The 17,883-nt window shown below is 33.8% G+C and overlaps 3 protein-coding genes across 4 annotated transcripts; 2 read left to right on the forward strand and 1 right to left on the reverse strand.

Moving 5' to 3' along the window:
• Positions 1-98: 98 nt before the first annotated feature.
• Positions 99-11,157, forward strand: LOC137835943 (golgin candidate 5). The gene is made up of 20 exons (XM_068644705.1): positions 99-633; positions 980-1,135; positions 1,345-2,360; positions 3,188-3,259; positions 3,872-3,946; positions 6,346-6,460; positions 7,203-7,264; positions 7,363-7,410; positions 7,793-8,077; positions 8,171-8,230; positions 8,330-8,413; positions 8,509-8,574; positions 8,660-8,758; positions 8,842-9,060; positions 9,464-9,575; positions 9,654-9,874; positions 10,102-10,161; positions 10,239-10,352; positions 10,484-10,558; positions 10,687-11,157. The coding sequence occupies exons 2-20, from the start codon at positions 988-990 to the stop codon at positions 10,720-10,722; spliced, it is 2,967 nt and encodes a 988-aa protein (XP_068500806.1). The 5' UTR covers positions 99-633; positions 980-987; the 3' UTR covers positions 10,723-11,157.
• Positions 11,158-12,818: 1,661 nt separating this feature from the next.
• On the forward strand, positions 12,819-14,779 carry LOC137835945 (protein PLANT CADMIUM RESISTANCE 8-like). The gene is made up of 4 exons (XM_068644708.1): positions 12,819-13,223; positions 13,832-13,903; positions 14,173-14,385; positions 14,475-14,779. Exons 1-4 carry the CDS (start codon positions 13,109-13,111, stop codon positions 14,564-14,566), a joined length of 492 nt encoding a protein of 163 aa, XP_068500809.1. The 5' UTR covers positions 12,819-13,108; the 3' UTR covers positions 14,567-14,779.
• On the reverse strand, positions 14,768-17,878 carry LOC137835944 (protein NRT1/ PTR FAMILY 1.2-like). Of its 2 annotated transcripts, none has more exons than XM_068644707.1 (3): positions 17,684-17,878; positions 17,406-17,603; positions 14,768-16,434 (listed from the first exon to the last, which is right to left on the reverse strand). In XM_068644707.1, exon 3 carries the CDS (start codon positions 16,429-16,431, stop codon positions 14,995-14,997), a length of 1,437 nt encoding a protein of 478 aa, XP_068500808.1. In that variant the 5' UTR covers positions 16,432-16,434; positions 17,406-17,603; positions 17,684-17,878; the 3' UTR covers positions 14,768-14,994. The 2 variants fall into 2 exon arrangements, with proteins under 2 accessions (XP_068500808.1, XP_068500807.1); XM_068644706.1 differs by having other exon boundaries at positions 17,386-17,603; positions 17,684-17,873.
• Positions 17,879-17,883: the final 5 nt, after the last annotated feature.

A 17,883-nucleotide genomic window follows, 5' to 3' on the forward strand; every position in this document is an offset into this window, starting at 1 on the left:
TTAGTTTTAATTTCTTTTATTGAATACCTTTTTATTTCAAAAAAACAAACTACTTAATATTTTCGATATAAAATGATTTTGAGTTCTAAAATTTGATAGACCTTATCAAATGAAAGCTATTTTCACGCATAAAAATGTTGTATTTTGATTCAAATAACTCTTTCAGGTTTTTTCCGTCAACGATTTTTTTTATTTCAATCTTTTTTTTATTGCATGTATTTTTATTTTCCACCCTATTGAACCCTGCGAATTTGAAGTTTATCAGATTACGCTCACCATACTCACCAAAAGAATTAAAAAAAAGAAAAAGAAAGGAAAGTAGGAATAAAACGACAACGTTGCACTCGCCCCCAACCCAACGTGCGAAGAGAAGAAACCTTTAGAATCGCGTTGGAGGAGGATCTGTCATCCCTCACATAGCATTAGTTTTGCAGAGCACATAAAATTGAACATCCATTCCCGCGTTTCTGCACCGCCACTCTCCGTTTCTCGTTTTTCCTAACCGACAACTTTTCTCTTTTTTCGATGATTCAATTCTTTGTAGGTGAAGCTTCGCAATAATTCAACTATGAGCTCTACAACTTCGAAAGCCACGTCCACGATTTGATTCCTGGATCCATTGCATCCATTAAGGTTCGCCTCGCCTCGCCTCGCCTCTTTTTACTGTTGATCTCATTCCTCACCTTTCAATCCCTCTGCATTTATATCTTCCTTTACAATTATCAGATTTCAGATTTACCTCGCATTTCCCTTTTTATTTTCTCCATTCGGCTTGATGAATGGTTTTTAAGATGCATAGCTGTTTGTCGGTGTGGTGGTGAATGAATTGAATTTGACCGTCTTTCTTTTTGCTATTGATACTTATCTGATGTTACATTGTTGATGCTATTTTGGGATCCGAGGATGGAATAGAGTAGGAATTGAGTGGTGTTTTCGATTGTTAATACGCATCACGGTTCGGCTTTGTTGTGGTTTGTAGCTTTCGCGATGGCGTGGTTTAGTGGGAAAAAATCATGGGGGAACTTCCCCGATTTGGCGGGAGCCGTTAATAAGCTTCAGGAGAGTGTGAAGAATATCGAGAAGAATTTTGATTCCGCCCTTGGCTTCGAAGAGAAGGCTGAGTCCAGCGATGAAGGTACTTAATGCCAGTTCCTAGCATTTCTTTTTTGTTTTCTGAATGGATTTCTTTGTCGTGTGTGAATTTTATGTTTGAGGTAGATGAGGAGTTCATTAACTGTTGTGAGATTTGAGTTTTGAACTTTTTGGATGGGTTGTTTCTCTATGTGGGGATTTCTCAGTTTTGACACTGATTGGAGCTATATCCTGTTGTATTTTGAATTCCAGCTGCAGGGTCATGGCCTATATCTACTGACAGGAATGCCCTATTTAATCCTGTCATGTCTTTTATGGGGAACAAAAGTGAGGAATCTACGGAAGAAATGTCTGAAAAAGATGAATCCTCTCCAAAAGAGTCTGAAACTGAGAAGTCACCAGAAATGCCTGAGTCTCTGGATCGTAAACCCGTGGATGAAGGAAACAAAGTCCTTGAAACTGATAATGAAGTCCATATGGAAGCTGAAGAAACCGCTGGTCAAGAAGAAAATAAAATGCTTAAGAAAGAAGAAGATGGTGAGCATACAGAGTCAGCAGCGGATGGAACAATTGAACGGAATTTGGATCATGGAAAGGAGGAACACCACTTACTGGAGATGCCTGTTGAATTGACTGAATCCTCTGTTGAGAAGTTTGAGAGTTCAGATTCTGCAGACCATTCTCAAGAGGATGAGATTGCCAATGAGGGAACCTCTGAGAGTCCAGTGTCGATGCAACTCATGCCTCCTATTCTTGCAGACAATGTAGTTGAGGGTGTTACTAGTGAGTCTGGTGAATCACATGGTATTAGTGATGGGAATGCAAATTCTCAAGTTGAGACACAAGAGGAGAGTAAAGAAGAGAGGGTGCAAGAAGAAGAAAGTGTAAAGAGAGTATCTTCTGCCCAACATGAGGCATCAGATGAAGGTGAGAAAAGAGATGACACTGTCACTTCTGTTCTGCAATCTGTGGCTTCTGATGAAGCCAGTAACTCTGATCAATCAAGTATTGAACAGTTGTACGTTGGTACTCCACCAAATGAATCTTCTAAGGTGGTAACTGAAGAGTTTTCACCTGAAAATGAAACAACTGCAAAAGAAAATGAAAGTGACCACTTTGCCCATGATGTTGAAACTGACATGAAAGAGCATCATATGAGTTCTGAAAGAACTATGTCTGACTCTGGCTCCATGATTGAACTAGAGAGGGTGAAAAGGGAAATGAAAATGATGGAAGCTGCCCTACAAGGTGCTGCAAGACAGGCCCAGGTATTTCATTCAGTGCATTTGCCATGGCTGAAACTAAAGCTTTTGTATGCACATTCGTTTTTATTGCAAGATCTTGTAATATAACAAGAACTAAGCGCTACATCATCTCTAGGTAGGCTTTTTTGCGATCTGTTGTTCTTTTTGTCTTGGTTAGGGTCTATGTGTTTGAGGAACTAAGTTTTTTTCCTGGACTATATATTTTGCCAAGCTTCACTTACATAAAACAAAAATCATGAAGATTATTATGTGGTGTAAATATGTTTGTTTCTAATTCACTTTGTCAAATTGACCGATTAAGTGGTGTAAATCTTAGTCTTTTATTAACCGATTGAGAAGTGAACATAACAAATTGTTTCTTTTTTGTGTTAGCAACAAAAACATTTGGGATTCACAATCATTTTTTTAAGGAGAGTTTTTAGTCTGAAAAGTGAAAACTATGATGAATGATGGCATGATCTCTAGTTAGACTTTGTCTGGTTAAGAAGGTTTTTGTGGGCTCATTGTCCTTTTTTTTTTCTTGGTTAAGTTCCAAAACATCTGGGGGGGTGCCTGGCTTCTTGTGCATTAAAGATGCGGATTGATAGTGTAAAAGTGGCTTCTAATTCACTCTTTTGTAAATATGCTTTCCTGGTACTCTAGATCCCTTTTCTTTAGCTATAATCAGCTACAATCTTCTGACTTTCTTTAATGGCTAAAAGTAGTTCAATTTAATGTTTCATTATATTCAAGAAGTTGCATATAATTATACTCCTCTTATGCTTTTTTTGTGGCCATTATATAATATTGCATATCTTATTACATTTTCATAATCTTGGCTCTCTTTGTAGGCTAAAGCTGATGACATTGCAAAATTGATGAATGAAAATGAACAATTAAAATCCGTGATTGAGGATTTCAAGGTTTGTTTACTTTTTCAGTACCTAGTAGTAGCTTTGTGTGATGTTTTGATTTAATAAACTTATTGTTACTTCCTGATCCTTAGCATTTGTTATGTCATCTATGTATTCACATCTGTCTATTAAATATTTAAAAACCAATATTTCTTGTACATGTAGCATTGGAAGCTAACCATTGATCCTATATGCTATTTCTAAGACATGATCTTGCAATGGCATTAAACAGCAAATGGGTTGGCTAACTAAGCGACCAACATGGAATATAAATTAATATCATGAAAAGGTAGAAGTCGAAGGATGTTTATTTGTCAATGATAGATGGTGTGGTTCAGTAGACATTTTTGTTTATGAAAATCTAGTTTTTCTTCCTTGATTCAGCTTGTGTCAGTTGTAGTTGAATAGAAAATTATTGAAGGTGATGTTTTTTTACATGTATTGTTTAGATGATATTGTCTGTTTTGTAATATTAAAATACCTTTCGCGTTTTTGTAAGTTAATTAGCACATGTTATGTTACTGTTCCAAACTTTTATTTCTCATCTTATTATGTGTTGTTCACTCCTGCATCCATTTCCTTTGGAATATTTATATTTCATTGTTGATAATTGTGTAACAGAGAAAATCCAATGAGGCAGAAGTTGAGTCTTTGCGAGAGGAATACCATCAGAGAGTTGCAACTCTTGAGAGAAAGGTATCACTTGTGTAAGCACCCATAATTGTCAAATATTAAATTAAGTTATATATATAGTTAGTTAGTTATTTTTGTTTGAATATGTGAGATATGTGTGAATTGTTTTTAGTTAAAAAAAGGAAGAGTAAATATATTTTTAAAAATTAATTATTTAATTAAGAAAATATAGATATTTTCGGAGAAGGAATGAAGTTGGCAAGTGGACAGTTTTACTATACTAGTGTCAATTAAAAAAAATGAACATTACTAGTCATCATTGACAATTGAGAGGTATAAGAGGTATAATGACAATTAAGGGGAATAATGGTTATGAAACTGTAGGTTACTTTTGAAAAAGAGGGGGGTGAATACAATAGATGCACATCAGAATTGAGATAAACAAAAGAGATTTAGAAATTGAGAAAAGAGGTTGAAGGGAAATATAGAAAGGAATAGGTGATGATTGAGAAGGAAGTTGTAGGAAATTTAGTTCCGATAATGAAAATAAAGTTAAGGGAAGTCTTTTCTGTAATTGATTATTTTTATTATAATTGTTTTATGTTATTGTTAGAATTAGAGTGAAAGAATTGAGAATCCATGGAAGGAGAAAAATATTTTGAGAGTATGTGATGTGAGTGTTTTAAGATTGATATGGAATATAAGGGAAGAGCTATTAGTTTTATTATTATTATTTTGGTCATAATTATGGTTAGAATTAGAGTAAAGAGAAGATTGTTAATTTTTTTGAAGAAGAGGTATTTTGACGAATGTGATAGTTATGTGTTCAAAGATTGATGTGGAATATAAGGAAATATTTAGTTAATGTAGGAGGAATTTTTGGACTGAGGTTTTGTAGTTTCTTACGGAAAAATAAGATTCAGAATATTAGAAGAATAAATTATAATGATGTTGGATAAACTAAGAAAGGAAACACAATTTTGATAAATATAAATATTTGGTTATTGAGATTGATAGTTAGTTAAGTGTGATATTCTTAAATTTGTTCATATGGTTGTTTGATTTTATGGTGTAGAAATTCCTTGAATGGAGTGAATATAGTGATTTTGATAATATTTTATTTAGGCTTCTGCACTTATTTTGATATTCAAAATAAAAAAAGAAGTAATAATTAACTAATACAAATGCAAATAGAAATAGAGGGATGTTACCACTTCTTAAATCTTATCTGTTTTTGTGCTTACTTATCAGTTGTATAACTCAGATGCATAATTCAAAAGTTGTGCATGTAGTCTATGGAATGGATGGTGATATATTAACACCAAGAGTAACAACACACACCTAACACATTAATAAATTAATATTTTTATTATTTTTATTTTATTTTTTAATTTAAAATATTATTACAAGGATTGTGAAGTGTGTGTTTTTTACTATTTGTGGTTTCAAAGAAAAGTTTTCCATAGTCTATACAATGAAGTGCTGGTTGTCTTTTTCATCATAGAAACTAATCTAGTATCGCACAAATGGCAAAAGTACTATTAAGGGTCACATGTTTTCCTTTGCATGCTTACTTTTCATTTCAGATATTTCTTGTCATGCAAGTGCATAGCTGGCACATATACTATATAGGTTGTAGAGTCTGTCTTTTGAGGGATGCAATCTCTTAGTGTGCTATGAAGAACCAACTCCAACATGAACACCGGGAAACGACTAATATCCAAAATATAGAACAGAGGGACATTGCTTGTATATATAATCAACCTGACAAAAATCTCATTTAAGAATTAAGTTTTATATATTTCACATTGTAAAACAAATTTTTAAAGTTTTACAATTTTCATGTAATACTGGTCATTACTAAGAAGCATGCATTCTAATAGTTAAAATAACTACTTAAGTCTTATGGAAACGAACCTAACAAAAAGAAAGTTGAGTCTAGCAGTATATATGACATAAGTTTTTTTTCTTTTTCTTTTTGTAATGGCAGTGTTTAGTCTCTTTAGTTGTGTTGGAGAGGTATCCAATATGTATAAAAAAGGTGTATGAGCTGAAATATTTTTTTATTGTGACCCCGTTGAGGGATGTTGGGCACACGTCGAAGGTGTGTTTGACAAGTGTCTTGTAAAAAAATGTCAGTTATGCTGTGAGACACTATTCTATAAAGGTGCTGGTGCTTCCTATATCATTTGCTTTATTGAGAAGCAATGCTTGAGTTATGGTTAGATATGCTGTTCCATTTTTTGTGGATACTAATAAAATTCCTGCAATATTGGTGCATTTGATAAACAAGAAGTTTCCATGGACGCAGAGAGGACGTATTATAATTTCAATATTATAACATGAGCATCTAAAGCTTTGGGGATTGGTGTTATAAATTCATTTCAATATCAAAGAGACATTCCTAGTTTGAGCTACAGTTGTTATAGGATTTTATTTTATTTTTTGGTGTTTAATTACAGGTTTATGCTCTCACTAAGGAAAGGGATACACTTCGTCGAGAGCAGAGTAAAAAAAGTGATGCAGCTGCTCTCTTGAAAGAAAAGGACGAGATAATTACCCAAGTAATGGCAGAAGGTATCACAGTCTAGAATTAAACCTAAATTTGTATCATCCAGGCTTTGGTGGCACAGAATCGTTTTTTTTGTTATTGTTGTCTCTTTGGGGTTGACTATATGGATGGTTCTTTTAGATGTATGCCAACTAAAGCCTAAAGGGACAAAATTTTCAGTCGGGTACTTCTTTTGGATTTCTTTAACATGGATATTCGTAGTTATTAGAGTAATAAATGCTTTGTAGGGACTTTTACTCTGGAATAGGGTTTTTGCATGATTGTATTTCGTTAATGCAATTATTGTGGTGTTTACTTTAGTGTGTTAAATGTAGGAATTGAAAGTGAGATCTTGTCTGGATTTCTTTTCACGTTTTCATAGTTACAGAGTAATAAATGCTTTGTAAACACCTTTACTCAGACTTGGATTTAGTTTCAAATTTATGCCTAGATACTTAACTATTCCCCTTAAATGGTCATCCGAGTCTTACTCCAGCCCCTTGTATATCTTTATTTTTTGGCTTGGTTGAAAGCTTTGAACAAGGCCTATAGGAGAGCTAGATGATAAAATTGAGGAAGGCTGATGTCACATTATAAAATTGTGTCTGAAATGTTACTTTTTATTTATTTATTTGGTTGGAAATTAATAATTTCATCTGAAGGGCTTTTGGGTTATAATTAAAAAGTTTATCCATTGAAGCATGTAGTGGTTTAATTAGTGGAGATTATAGTGGCCCTTTCTTCATACTAGACTGTCTCTCTTCTCAGGTGAAGAGCTTTCGAAAAAGCAGGCTGCTCAAGAATCCACAATTAGGAAACTAAGGGCTCAGGTATGCAGACTATTTGTTGTATCTCCCACAATCTTCAATTGTATATATACCTACATATTATTATAATTCTCTTAATTATTTTTTTTTATGAAAGCTAGATCAGAGATCTTGAGGAGGAGAAGAAAGGTTTGACTACTAAACTTCAGGTAATGGAATTATTCTGAAAGCATTAGTAGAAGTTATTATTTGCTGGTGGTATCTTTTGAATGAATTCTCTTCATTCACCATGGAATCTAGGAATCAGAAATTTAATGGGTAGAGCTTTATCTTTACTATTTGGGTGCAGATTGTTTATCTTATTGCAAAAGATTTTCTTCAGTAGTTTGATTATAAAGTCCCATCTTACTGTTTACAATTTAAATTCATATTATTTTTAAGGGTAATTATCATTTATAGTTGTGGACTTGTGGACAATCCTCTATATCATTGGAAGTTTCATTCTTTTTTGGAGTAGCCTGGGTTGACGATGCTCATATTTACTAGTACTTTTAATTGAAATTGTTTTTTGGTTAATGCGATGCAAACCAGGTAGAGGAGAATAAAGTAGAAAGTATCAAGAGGGACAAGACAGCTACAGAGAAGTTGTTGCAAGAAACAATAGAAAAACATCAAAATGAAATTGCAGCACAGAAAGAATATTATACAAATGCTTTGGCTGCTGCTAAGGAAGCTGAAGCATTAGCTGAGGCTCGTGTGAACAATGAAGCAAGAACTGAGCTAGAAAGTCGTCTGAGAGAAGCTGAAGAACGTGAATCTATGCTAGTCCAGGCACTTGAAGAATTGAGGCAAACACTAAGTAGAAAGGAACAACAGGTTTCTGTTGTATTTTCTGTCATTTCTTTTTACCGAGTTGACTTTCCTAAGATGCTATTTTTCAGTTTTAATGTTTTCTCCGTCGATTTTCAGGCTGTCTTCAAAGAAGACATGCTCCTCAGGGATATTGAGGATCTTCAAAAACGTTATCAGGTCTGCTCTCACTCTCTCTGCTTGTATTTGTTACAAATAAGTTTTAGCCACTTTATTTGTGCTTTTGGTAGTTTTTATAGTTTGGTTGAATTTCTCTAGGCAAGTGAAAGACGGTGTGAGGAACTGATTACACAAGTTCCAGAATCCACAAGACCACTTTTAAGACAAATTGAAGCCATGCAGGTTAATACACATGATTCAGAATTACTCTTCCTTATGTTTTTTTATATGTTTTGTTCCATGGGATCTGTACTATACTAGAATTCACTTTATAACAGGAAACAAATGCCAGAAGAGCTGAAGCTTGGGCAGCTGTTGAAAGAACTCTCAATTCTCGACTTCAAGTCAGTAGAATACTTTTTAATTAATTTTAGAAACTTCCCACTGGATATTATTGTATTTCTCCATCTTTTCCTATGGATCCCACAGGAGGCTGAGGCTAAAGCTGCAACTGCAGAGGAAAGAGAGCGATCTGTGAATGAACGCTTATCTCAGACCTTGTCTCGAATTAATGTCCTTGAGGCTCAGGTTTTGTAATTTCTCCAGTGAAATCGCATGTTTGATCGCAATTTCGTGTATATTTGACTTTTTGCTTTAACAATGAATTACAGATTTCCTGTTTGAGAGCAGAACAGACTCAATTAAGTAGGACCCTTGAAAAGGAGAGACAAAGGGCAGCTGAAAGTAGGCAGGAATATCTTGCAGCAAAGGAGGAAGCTGACACTCAAGAAGGGCGTGTGAGACAGCTTGAGGAAGAGATCAGAGACATTAGACAGAAATACAAGCAAGAGTTACAGGAGGCATTGATACATAGGGAGCATCTTCAGCAGGTAGAGCTTTTTGATTATGGATTTCTAACATAGCATTGTGAAACATGTTAATGAAGCTCTTTGTTTCAATTCTGATTAAAGTTTCTTTCATTTCTCATTTTGTGGGTAATGGAATTACCAGCTGACGGAGAGATTTGGTTTCATGCTGCATGATCTTTTCTAAAAAATTTACAAAAGATAGTCAACTTGCTTTTATTGTGGACGTTTCAACATAATATGGATTATTGGAATTAATTATATTAGCAAGCTGATGTAGAATATTTAAGCAAATTATGGAACAGAAACAATGCATAAAAATGAAAAAAAAAGGAAGAAATAACTAGGTATACTATTGTTTGCAGCGGTACTGAATTACCTTTAATATTTTTTCAAGATCCTGATTTAAGTTCTACATTTTTGCCAGGAGATAGAAAAAGAAAAGGCTGTTCGATCAGAGCTGGAGAGAACTGCCCGTGTTCATTCTGCTCCATCATCAGATCAAACTTCCACTACAAAGCTAACTTCTTTTGAGAACGGTGTGATGCTCTGCTTCTCTTTCCATCACTAAAGCTGAGTTGTCTGTGATATATGCTTTAATATTCTTTGTGATGTAGGGAATCTGTCTCGGAAAATCTCTAGTGCAAGCTCCCTAGGAAGCTTGGAAGAAAGCCATTTTCTGCAAGCATCGTTAGACTCATCTGATAATATTTCTGAGAGGAGACACGCAGGAGAACTAAGTATGAGTCCTTACTATGTGAAAAGTATGACAACCAGTTCTTTTGAAGCTGCACTTCGTCAGAAGGAGGGTGAACTTGCTTCATACATGTCACGCCTAGTATGATTTTTCTTGTCTTCATTCCCTGTAAACGTTTTGCACCATACATTCTTGTTCATAGCTTGACATTCTCTTATCATTGAGAATTTATCATAATTTAAAGTAATAGAATTTATAGTTTATCACTGATATAATTTATATTAAGCTGTTGGATCATAGGACAGTGATCTGGATGACCCTTTTATTTGGGATACAATGATGATTTCTTTTAATAATACAAATTCCAGGCATCACTGGAATCTATTCGTGATTCTCTTGCTGACGAGCTGGTCAAAATGACAGAACAGGTGAATTTTGCTTCCTATTTACCAAATTACTATTTATGGGTCTCGTTCCTTGTCATTAACCTTCCTCCACCTTGCAGTGTGAGAAGTTGCGTGGGGAGGCTGCTGTATTACCTGGCTTACGATCAGAGCTAGAAGCACTAAGGAGGAGGCACTCTGCTGCTTTGGAATTGATGGGCGAACGTGATGAAGAGGTAATTCTAACTTTGCCACGCTGATTTCTTTGATATGCCAAAACTGTCATGTTTCCTTTTATTTATTTACTTTTATAATGGAAAATTTATCTACCTTTTAATTTTTACTAAAAAACTTTCAATGTGTTTAGCTGGAGGAACTTCGTGCGGATATTGTAGACTTGAAGGAAATGTACAGAGAACAAGTGAACTTGCTTGTTAATAAGGTATTCTAAGCTGGATCTTTTACTCCTAAGATGCCCTAGTTATTTTTTTTCTCACTTTCCACAAAATGCTTAACCTTATGTTTTTATCCATATATTTGGATTTATAACCTTAATGTGTCTTTTTACAGATCCAGACTATGAATCCATCAATGGATAGCGACTAGTTTGGTTGAAGAAAGGGCTTGGGGAAACCGAGAAGGGTAAGTATTTGAGATGGTTTTGACATGACCATGTCTCTGGGCTGCGTGTGATGTACATTGGCAATGATAATATATTGGAATAGAGCCTTGGGACTCTGGAGAATCATTCTTTTAGGTCTTCCATCGGAAGTATATATTTTGTTTGTATGGCCAACAGATTCTGATAGTCATCCTTGTTAAGGTAATGCTGTATAGGCTGTTTTTTTATACCGTATTCATACTTGGAGATTAGAATATTGTTGCTGAGTTTGTTGACAATATAGGGTTTTCTCCCCAAGTGTGTAATGTTCCAAATAAACAAAAGGGAAGCGCCAGCTAAAACCACTTCTTTTGTTGAGTGCTGTATTTTTATTGCTGTATTTGTACGGGTTATATTATAAATTTTGGGTTCATTATCTATATTTGAGAATTTCCTCATAGTATATTAAAGTATTACAAATAATACATTATTATTGCTTTTTACTACTAATAGTTAAAAAAAAACTCTTTACTGTTATGAAATATTCTTTAGAAGGTTCAAATATTTGGTTATGAGCAAACACAAATAAAAGACTTTGGAAATTATGCTCTTACATAATTTTTAACAGCTGTGTTGATCAAAATAATGTTATTTTTTAGTCTGTTAATTAAAATTTAAGTTATTGATGAATACTCATTTCCCATTTAAATTTACTAAATACGTCACTGTGTACTTTATTTTTTTGAAGTTTTGGCACAAACTTGGAGTCCGTTGTTAGTAATTTTTTAATGAATTTTATTTGTTATGAAGCCATGTTAAAAAATTGTATGACAATTAAATTAAATATATTTTAAAAATAAAAACAATTCAAAAGTGAAAAACTTGTAAAAATAACTCGTTGTAAAAGTATCTTTGTTTTTGCCAAATATATTACGTTAAAGTTCATATATAACTAATCAGTAAAAAATGTTTTGTTATATAACTTTTAAGTAAGTATAAAGGTCAAATAAACTTATTATACACAAAAATTTAATAATATAAATGATTTTACTCTAGCAGTGTATGCATTATTTTTTGTAGAGAATTAAAAAGGTTAAATTAAAAAATCATTAAGAGATTTTGTCACATAAAAAAGAAGTGCAAGAATAATTAGAAGAAAACCTAGAGACTATTGTTGTAATTTCCTCTAAATACAATCAATGTTATCGTATCATAATTATTATATATCATCACTCTAATGAAATATTTACTGAATTGAGTATGGAAGTATTTTTTTTGTATGCATCACACAATGATTTGTTCTTGCTAGAGAACTCAATCATCACAAGACTTGGATCCATTCCAATAAATAGTCTTCACACATCATTACAATATATCTAGAACAAATTAACGACAATGTTCTTTTGTGAAAAATATTGTTCTAGAAAACAAAATGAAAATGGAAGACACTCAGAAAATTGAGCTTGCTCTTCTTCCGCCAGAAAAAAACCCAGATGATCTATAAAAGGGACCAGAAGAATGTATAGGCGTAATTTCATCTCCAGATTTTGGCAAAAAAAGAGGTGAAAATATATGATATTTATAAAATTAAAAGTTAAAAGATAAAATTAAGTATTCAGAGAAAATTATGTAAGTGTATTAAATAAATGAGAGTATAAAAAAAGAAAATGTAAGAATAATTAAATTTTGTTAATGTGGCTTGAAAAAAAGTAAAAGATGCGAGAGAAGGTGACATGGTACTTTGACATGAGTTATATATGTATTAGAATATAAAATTTCACATTAACGTTATGGCTTCAAAGTTGAACCTAGTTAAGAGGTGATCCTTTGACCCAAAAAGAGAAGGAACCCATTTTTGTTATGCATTGCATGGTTTCAATGAATAAGATAAGTCAACTTGAACAAAACCTTTGACATTATTGTCATCACAACTTGATTCTATCTTTTACTTTGGCAGAATATTTTGTTAAGAGAGTGCAGTGGTGTTTTGAGTTGTTTATTTGACTTGACTTTTGCGTATATGAAGATGAGTGCATGTTCTTACTTTGGTGTCAAGCATTTCGGCCATTAACTCCAAAATCTGCTTTGTTTTCATCCCATTCTCTACGACTTTCAAAGTCTACTTCCATCCAGTTGTCCACGTCCAACCATGGAACTTCTTTCTAAATTCTTTATTATATCTTTATCAATTGGATGAGACACACCAATTTTCTACAACACCTTCTGGCCTTCCAAATTCCAATGTTCTTTTAAAGGCTGCAGTTTCACTCATTTATTTTCAAGTTCAGCAGTATTTGCAAAAGCAAGCTGCTTCTGCTATTAGTTTAATTCTAGGCTTCCTTCACTGTTGGCTTATTTGTCAGAACTTTTCAAGAAAAAAAAAAACAGAAGATGCAGGCCAGTGAGGATCAGAAGATTCAACAGAATGAAGCCATTGGTTCAATTCAGCCAATAGGGACTCCATGGAGCACTGGACTATTTGACTGTCATGAAGATCAGACAAATGGTAGTATCTACTCTAGTTTAATTTCTTTAAATAAGTTATATAACTAGAGAAATTTTCATAGTATATAAGTGAATACAAACATCATATTATCGATCATTTCTTAATATTACACGTCTAAACTCGTTTTAGGAAGATAACTTAATGAAGTTAGTAGCACTTTCCATTACCATGAAATTGATTCTATATTCAATTTTGATTTTCCTATTGATTTCTATAGATAGGAGTCTTTAGATTTTTGGTAAGAAAAATTTAGGTGGGGGAGGTTGCTCTTCATTCCAAAGCTAGAAAGTAGCCTCAATGAAAAAGTTGTTTGATGAGTTTAATCTATAAGCTAATCTGCAGTGGCTAGGCCTAGATGGGAGTATTACTTTTTCATAAGCAGCTTCTGCTCAAAGACAGAGCTGAGCTGATGCCTAATTGAGCAAATTTTGCACTTTAAGCACTAAGTTTGTGCTAGGTCACAGAAGGGATAAGTTAATTATTCTTTTATTTGTCCTTATCTAGAAAGTTAGAAATAATTAGGTATCTTTATCATTTATCTTTATTTGCTTTAAGCAATATGCAGTGTGGTTGATCTAATTATCTGCTCCTTTTATTTTGGTTGGCAGCTGTTATGACATCATTTTTGCCGTGTGTAACATTTGGGCAGATGGCAGAAGTATTGGATGGTGGAGAACTTAGTAAGAACCCTAACCCTTAGCTCACCATGCATTCGTTTCTCATAACAATTTTTCCACTTTTGGATATAACTCCATGATTTAGGCTTGAACCCTTAATATTGGAATTCAAATATGAATTGTAGTAGTACATTACTTGGAAATAGAAAAGTTAGACAACACAGTAAAAAAGTCTCAAACATTAGATAATGTCATGTTTTCATGTTTTGACCCTTATCCACAAGATTTTCCATTCTGATTATCCAACAATTCTCACATTCAAATGATTTCAGGTTGTCCTCTGGGAAGCTTCATTTACCTATTAATGATGCCTGCTTTGTGCTCTCAATGGATAATGGGGTCAAAGTACAGAACAAAGTTGAGAAAGAGGTATAATTTGGTGGAAGCTCCATATACTGATATAGTCTCTCACATCTTTTGTCCATGCTGTTCCCTTTGCCAAGAGTTCAGAGAGCTAAGAATTAGAGGACTTGACCCTGCTCTTGGTAATTCAGCTCCTTCCTTCTGTTCTTACCATATTCATTTCTACATTCTTAATCATTATCTCACATAGTTTACTCCAATTTACATGCAGGATGGAATGGAATTCTTGCACAAAAGCATGCAAAACAGCAAAGTGACCAAACATTGAACAATCCTCCTTCAAACCAGTTCATGTCCAAGTGAACACATTTCTCTCATTATGGAGCTGTTAAAATTAAATTGAGTTGTATTTCTTTTGATTCATTTGGTGCTTCTTTCCTTTTAATGTTTGATGCTTGTGTCTGAATTATAAGAAAGAAAATAAAGCCTAGATTTGGCAAGTTTGGTATGATAAGTATATCATTGTATAAAGTGTTACATCCATTTTTACACGACTAACACATCTTAAATCTTAAATGTCGCCTATTGTATTAAAAAAGTTAATACATTTTAGTTCTTAATTATTAAAACTTCTATTGAAGATGCAATTGCCAAATATCTTATTCATGAATGCTTACAGCACACAGAAGCTGATCATTAAAAAAAGTTACAGTATCCAAATTATGTATGTCTCTGATTTTGGTAGTAAAAACATGACTAATTAACTTCAAGTGCACAATTACTGGGGTTCATTACATTGCCTCTTGTTGTGGATCATGAACCATGTTCCCTCTTTCTTCCTTCTTTGAGGCTGCTTCAGCACTAGGACCATAAGCCCAACAGCAAACCAAATAGTAAAGAAAATTAACAGCACTCATTATGGCAAGAAGCCAATAATAGTTGTCATAGTGACCCTTGTTAATGTTATCTGAAACCCAACTCTGTTTTCCACCTTTGGAAGTGATGTTATCCACAATGCTGAGTATAAGAGAAGCCACCAAGCTTCCCACAGCAGATCCTAGGCTGAACATAGATGCAGCAATGCTTGACATGCTGCTTGGAAACTCTGAGTAATAGAACTCTGATTGCCCTATGGCATTAAAGGCCTCTGCTATACCACACAGAACATTATGTGGGATAAGCCACATTGCAGACATCTTTAACACTGCTTCAGGATTATCAATATACCCCTCTTGTATTGCTTTCTTCCTCCTTATACTCTCAACAATTGCTGAAGTCACAAAGTCCAAAATGGAGAAAAACAGTCCAATTCCTATTCTCCTTTTGGCACTCACGGTTACTGGTTTTCCTCTCACTTTTGAAGCCAGAGGAAGGATGACACGATCATAGACACCCGCAGTTATGCACACTGCAAACATCATGAACACACCGAAAGAGCCTGCTGGAATTTGGAAGTTTGAAGTGACATGTCTGTTCATGGTTTTTGCTTGGAGCAACCAAAGTGATGTTTGGCTTGTGCTAACTGCCACCATGATACCGGTAGACCAAATAGGAATAACCTTGATGATTGCCTTCAGTTCTTCCACTTGCTCTATTGTGCAAAGACTCCATTTATTTGAAGCTGACCCATCAGAGGCTATGTCCTGTTCTCTGTCTTGGATGATGCAAGCTTTGTTTAGAAACCTTAGTTTATCAGTTGGAGCCATAAGGGTTGAGTCCTTGCCATGGTGGTACACGCCATTGGCAGTGGAATCTTTAGGTGGAAAGGAAAGCTTGCTGTTCTTGCAGGCAACGAAAAGAACTTGGGCAAAGCCAGTTATCAAGCTGGTGTGTGGTTTGTGCTTGACATAACGTGGGGAAATGAGGAAGAAGGAGAGAGTGGAGAAGAGCATAAGTGCTGCTGGGACCCCAAAACCCAGTTTCCAGCCAAAATGGTCTTGGATGTAAACTATTCCTGTCAAGGAAAAAACGACAGCAATGGTCTGAGAAGCTATGTACCAACTTATGAAGCTCTCTAAGACCCTTTGATTTTTGGTTTTGTTTTTTTGGCTAAGTTGATCAGCACCAAATGCCAAGGAGCATGAGATGCCACCACCTCCAATGGATATGAGAGCAAAGCAAGAGAGAAGGATAATGATTTGGGGTGTTGTTGCAGATTTGCAGTTTTCACTTGAATGCCTGCATGGCCTTGCCTCTGGGATCATGGCTGTTAACCACATCACCACCATTCCCTGCAAAAAATAGATATAATTGTAGTAAGGTATAAATTCCATTCCCTCTTTTCTTATAATTTCTTATTAATAGGTATAAATTATTAAATAAAAAGGATATCTTAATAATTTAAAACAGAATATCAAAACAAGAGAACATATACAAACACATTACCATTCATATTATTTTTTTAAAAAAATCCTATTAACATAACATTGTTAACCTTTTAAAGGCAATTTCTTCCACCATCTCCATACTTTCTTCTCACACCTTCATAAAATTTACAAATTTCAAAATTACTTAGGATTTTTTTGTTTCAATTGTATAATCCGTAAATCTTCTGAACTTTAGAATTTAAAACACAATTTTATATTCTAAATTTTAAAATTTAAAAAATATTTTCAAATCCAGAAAATCTATTCTAAATTCTAAATTTTAAAATTTCAAATATAATTTTATATTCTAAATTTTAGACTTTATAAATATATTTTTTTATCAAATTCTAGAATATAGAATACCATTATTCCACATTCTAGACTTTGGAATGTATGAATAAAACAATAATGAGAAGAAGAGTGTTTATCAAATTAAATTTATATGGAATTGAATAAATCTTGTGGATTTCCTTACATATGCAACAAGAATTAATATGTAAAAAAAAATGTATGAATATCATTTCTTTTAATCAGTATAATAATAATTTCAGATATTATATTTGCATGGACATTAAAATATATATTTTCCAGTAATTTTATATTTTTCATTATATATATGTTTAATATATTAGTCAGGATTTTGATAATAAATATTGTAAAGTTTTATGCTTCCTTTGACTGAAGTGATTAGTAGAATCAAGATCCGAAGCCATAAGCATTAGTTTACAAAGAATCTGTGTATTTTAGCTCTGATGAGAAGTTGCATTAAAAAAATGAGGAGTTAGAAATAAAAAATAGAAAGGAAGAGATAGGAACCAGGAAACTGAGAATTGAACCTAAACCAATGGCAACGAAACGACCCAAATAAGCATCAGCACCGAAAGCAGCAACCACAGGACCAAAGTTTGTTGCAGCAGACCATAAGAACAGAATCTTTGTTGCTTTCACTGCTCCCATTCTGTAATATTCCATCAAATACAACACCATGTTTGGAACAAGTCCAACACTCGCCACCTTAGCCAGTGCTTCATTTGCTGCAATTAATGATCATTTTCAACATCCAAATCAAACTCAACAAACAACTAAAACTAGTTACCATGTCTTTGTTTCTTACCTATGATGAAAGGCATGGTAATGAACCCACCCTTGCGCTGTCGATTCATCATCTCTTCCTCACTCTTCTCCATTTCCTTCTCCATCTCTGCTACAAACAAATCTGCATACTCTTCACACACAACAGTTTTCGTATTAATACACTACAGGAGTGGACCATGACCAATCATTTTTAAAACAAAATTCACTAATTCATGCAAA

The sequence above is a fragment of the Phaseolus vulgaris genome, chromosome 5, assembly GCF_000499845.2.
Source record: "Phaseolus vulgaris cultivar G19833 chromosome 5, P. vulgaris v2.0, whole genome shotgun sequence".
Taxonomy (NCBI): domain Eukaryota; kingdom Viridiplantae; phylum Streptophyta; class Magnoliopsida; order Fabales; family Fabaceae; genus Phaseolus; species Phaseolus vulgaris.

Coding starts and splice junctions, on each gene's coding strand:
- LOC137835943 (XM_068644705.1), top strand. CDS start 988: ATGGCGTGGTTTAGTGGGAAAAAATCATGGGGGAACTTCCCCGATTTG. Junction 6,461..7,202: donor TACCCAAGTAATGGCAGAAG/GTATCACAGTCT, acceptor CTCTCTTCTCAG/GTGAAGAGCTTTCGAAAAAG. Junction 10,559..10,686: donor TGAACTTGCTTGTTAATAAG/GTATTCTAAGCT, acceptor GTCTTTTTACAG/ATCCAGACTATGAATCCATC.
- LOC137835945 (XM_068644708.1), top strand. CDS start 13,109: ATGCAGGCCAGTGAGGATCAGAAGATTCAACAGAATGAAGCCATTGGT. Junction 13,224..13,831: donor TCATGAAGATCAGACAAATG/GTAGTATCTACT, acceptor TTTGGTTGGCAG/CTGTTATGACATCATTTTTG. Junction 14,386..14,474: donor AGGACTTGACCCTGCTCTTG/GTAATTCAGCTC, acceptor ATTTACATGCAG/GATGGAATGGAATTCTTGCA.
- LOC137835944 (XM_068644706.1), bottom strand. CDS start 17,768: ATGGAGAAGGAAATGGAGAAGAGTGAGGAAGAGATGATGAATCGACAG. Junction 17,604..17,683: donor TACCATGCCTTTCATCATAG/GTAAGAAACAAA, acceptor CATTAATTGCAG/CAAATGAAGCACTGGCTAAG. Junction 16,435..17,385: donor GTTCAATTCTCAGTTTCCTG/GTTCCTATCTCT, acceptor TATTTTTTGCAG/GGAATGGTGGTGATGTGGTT.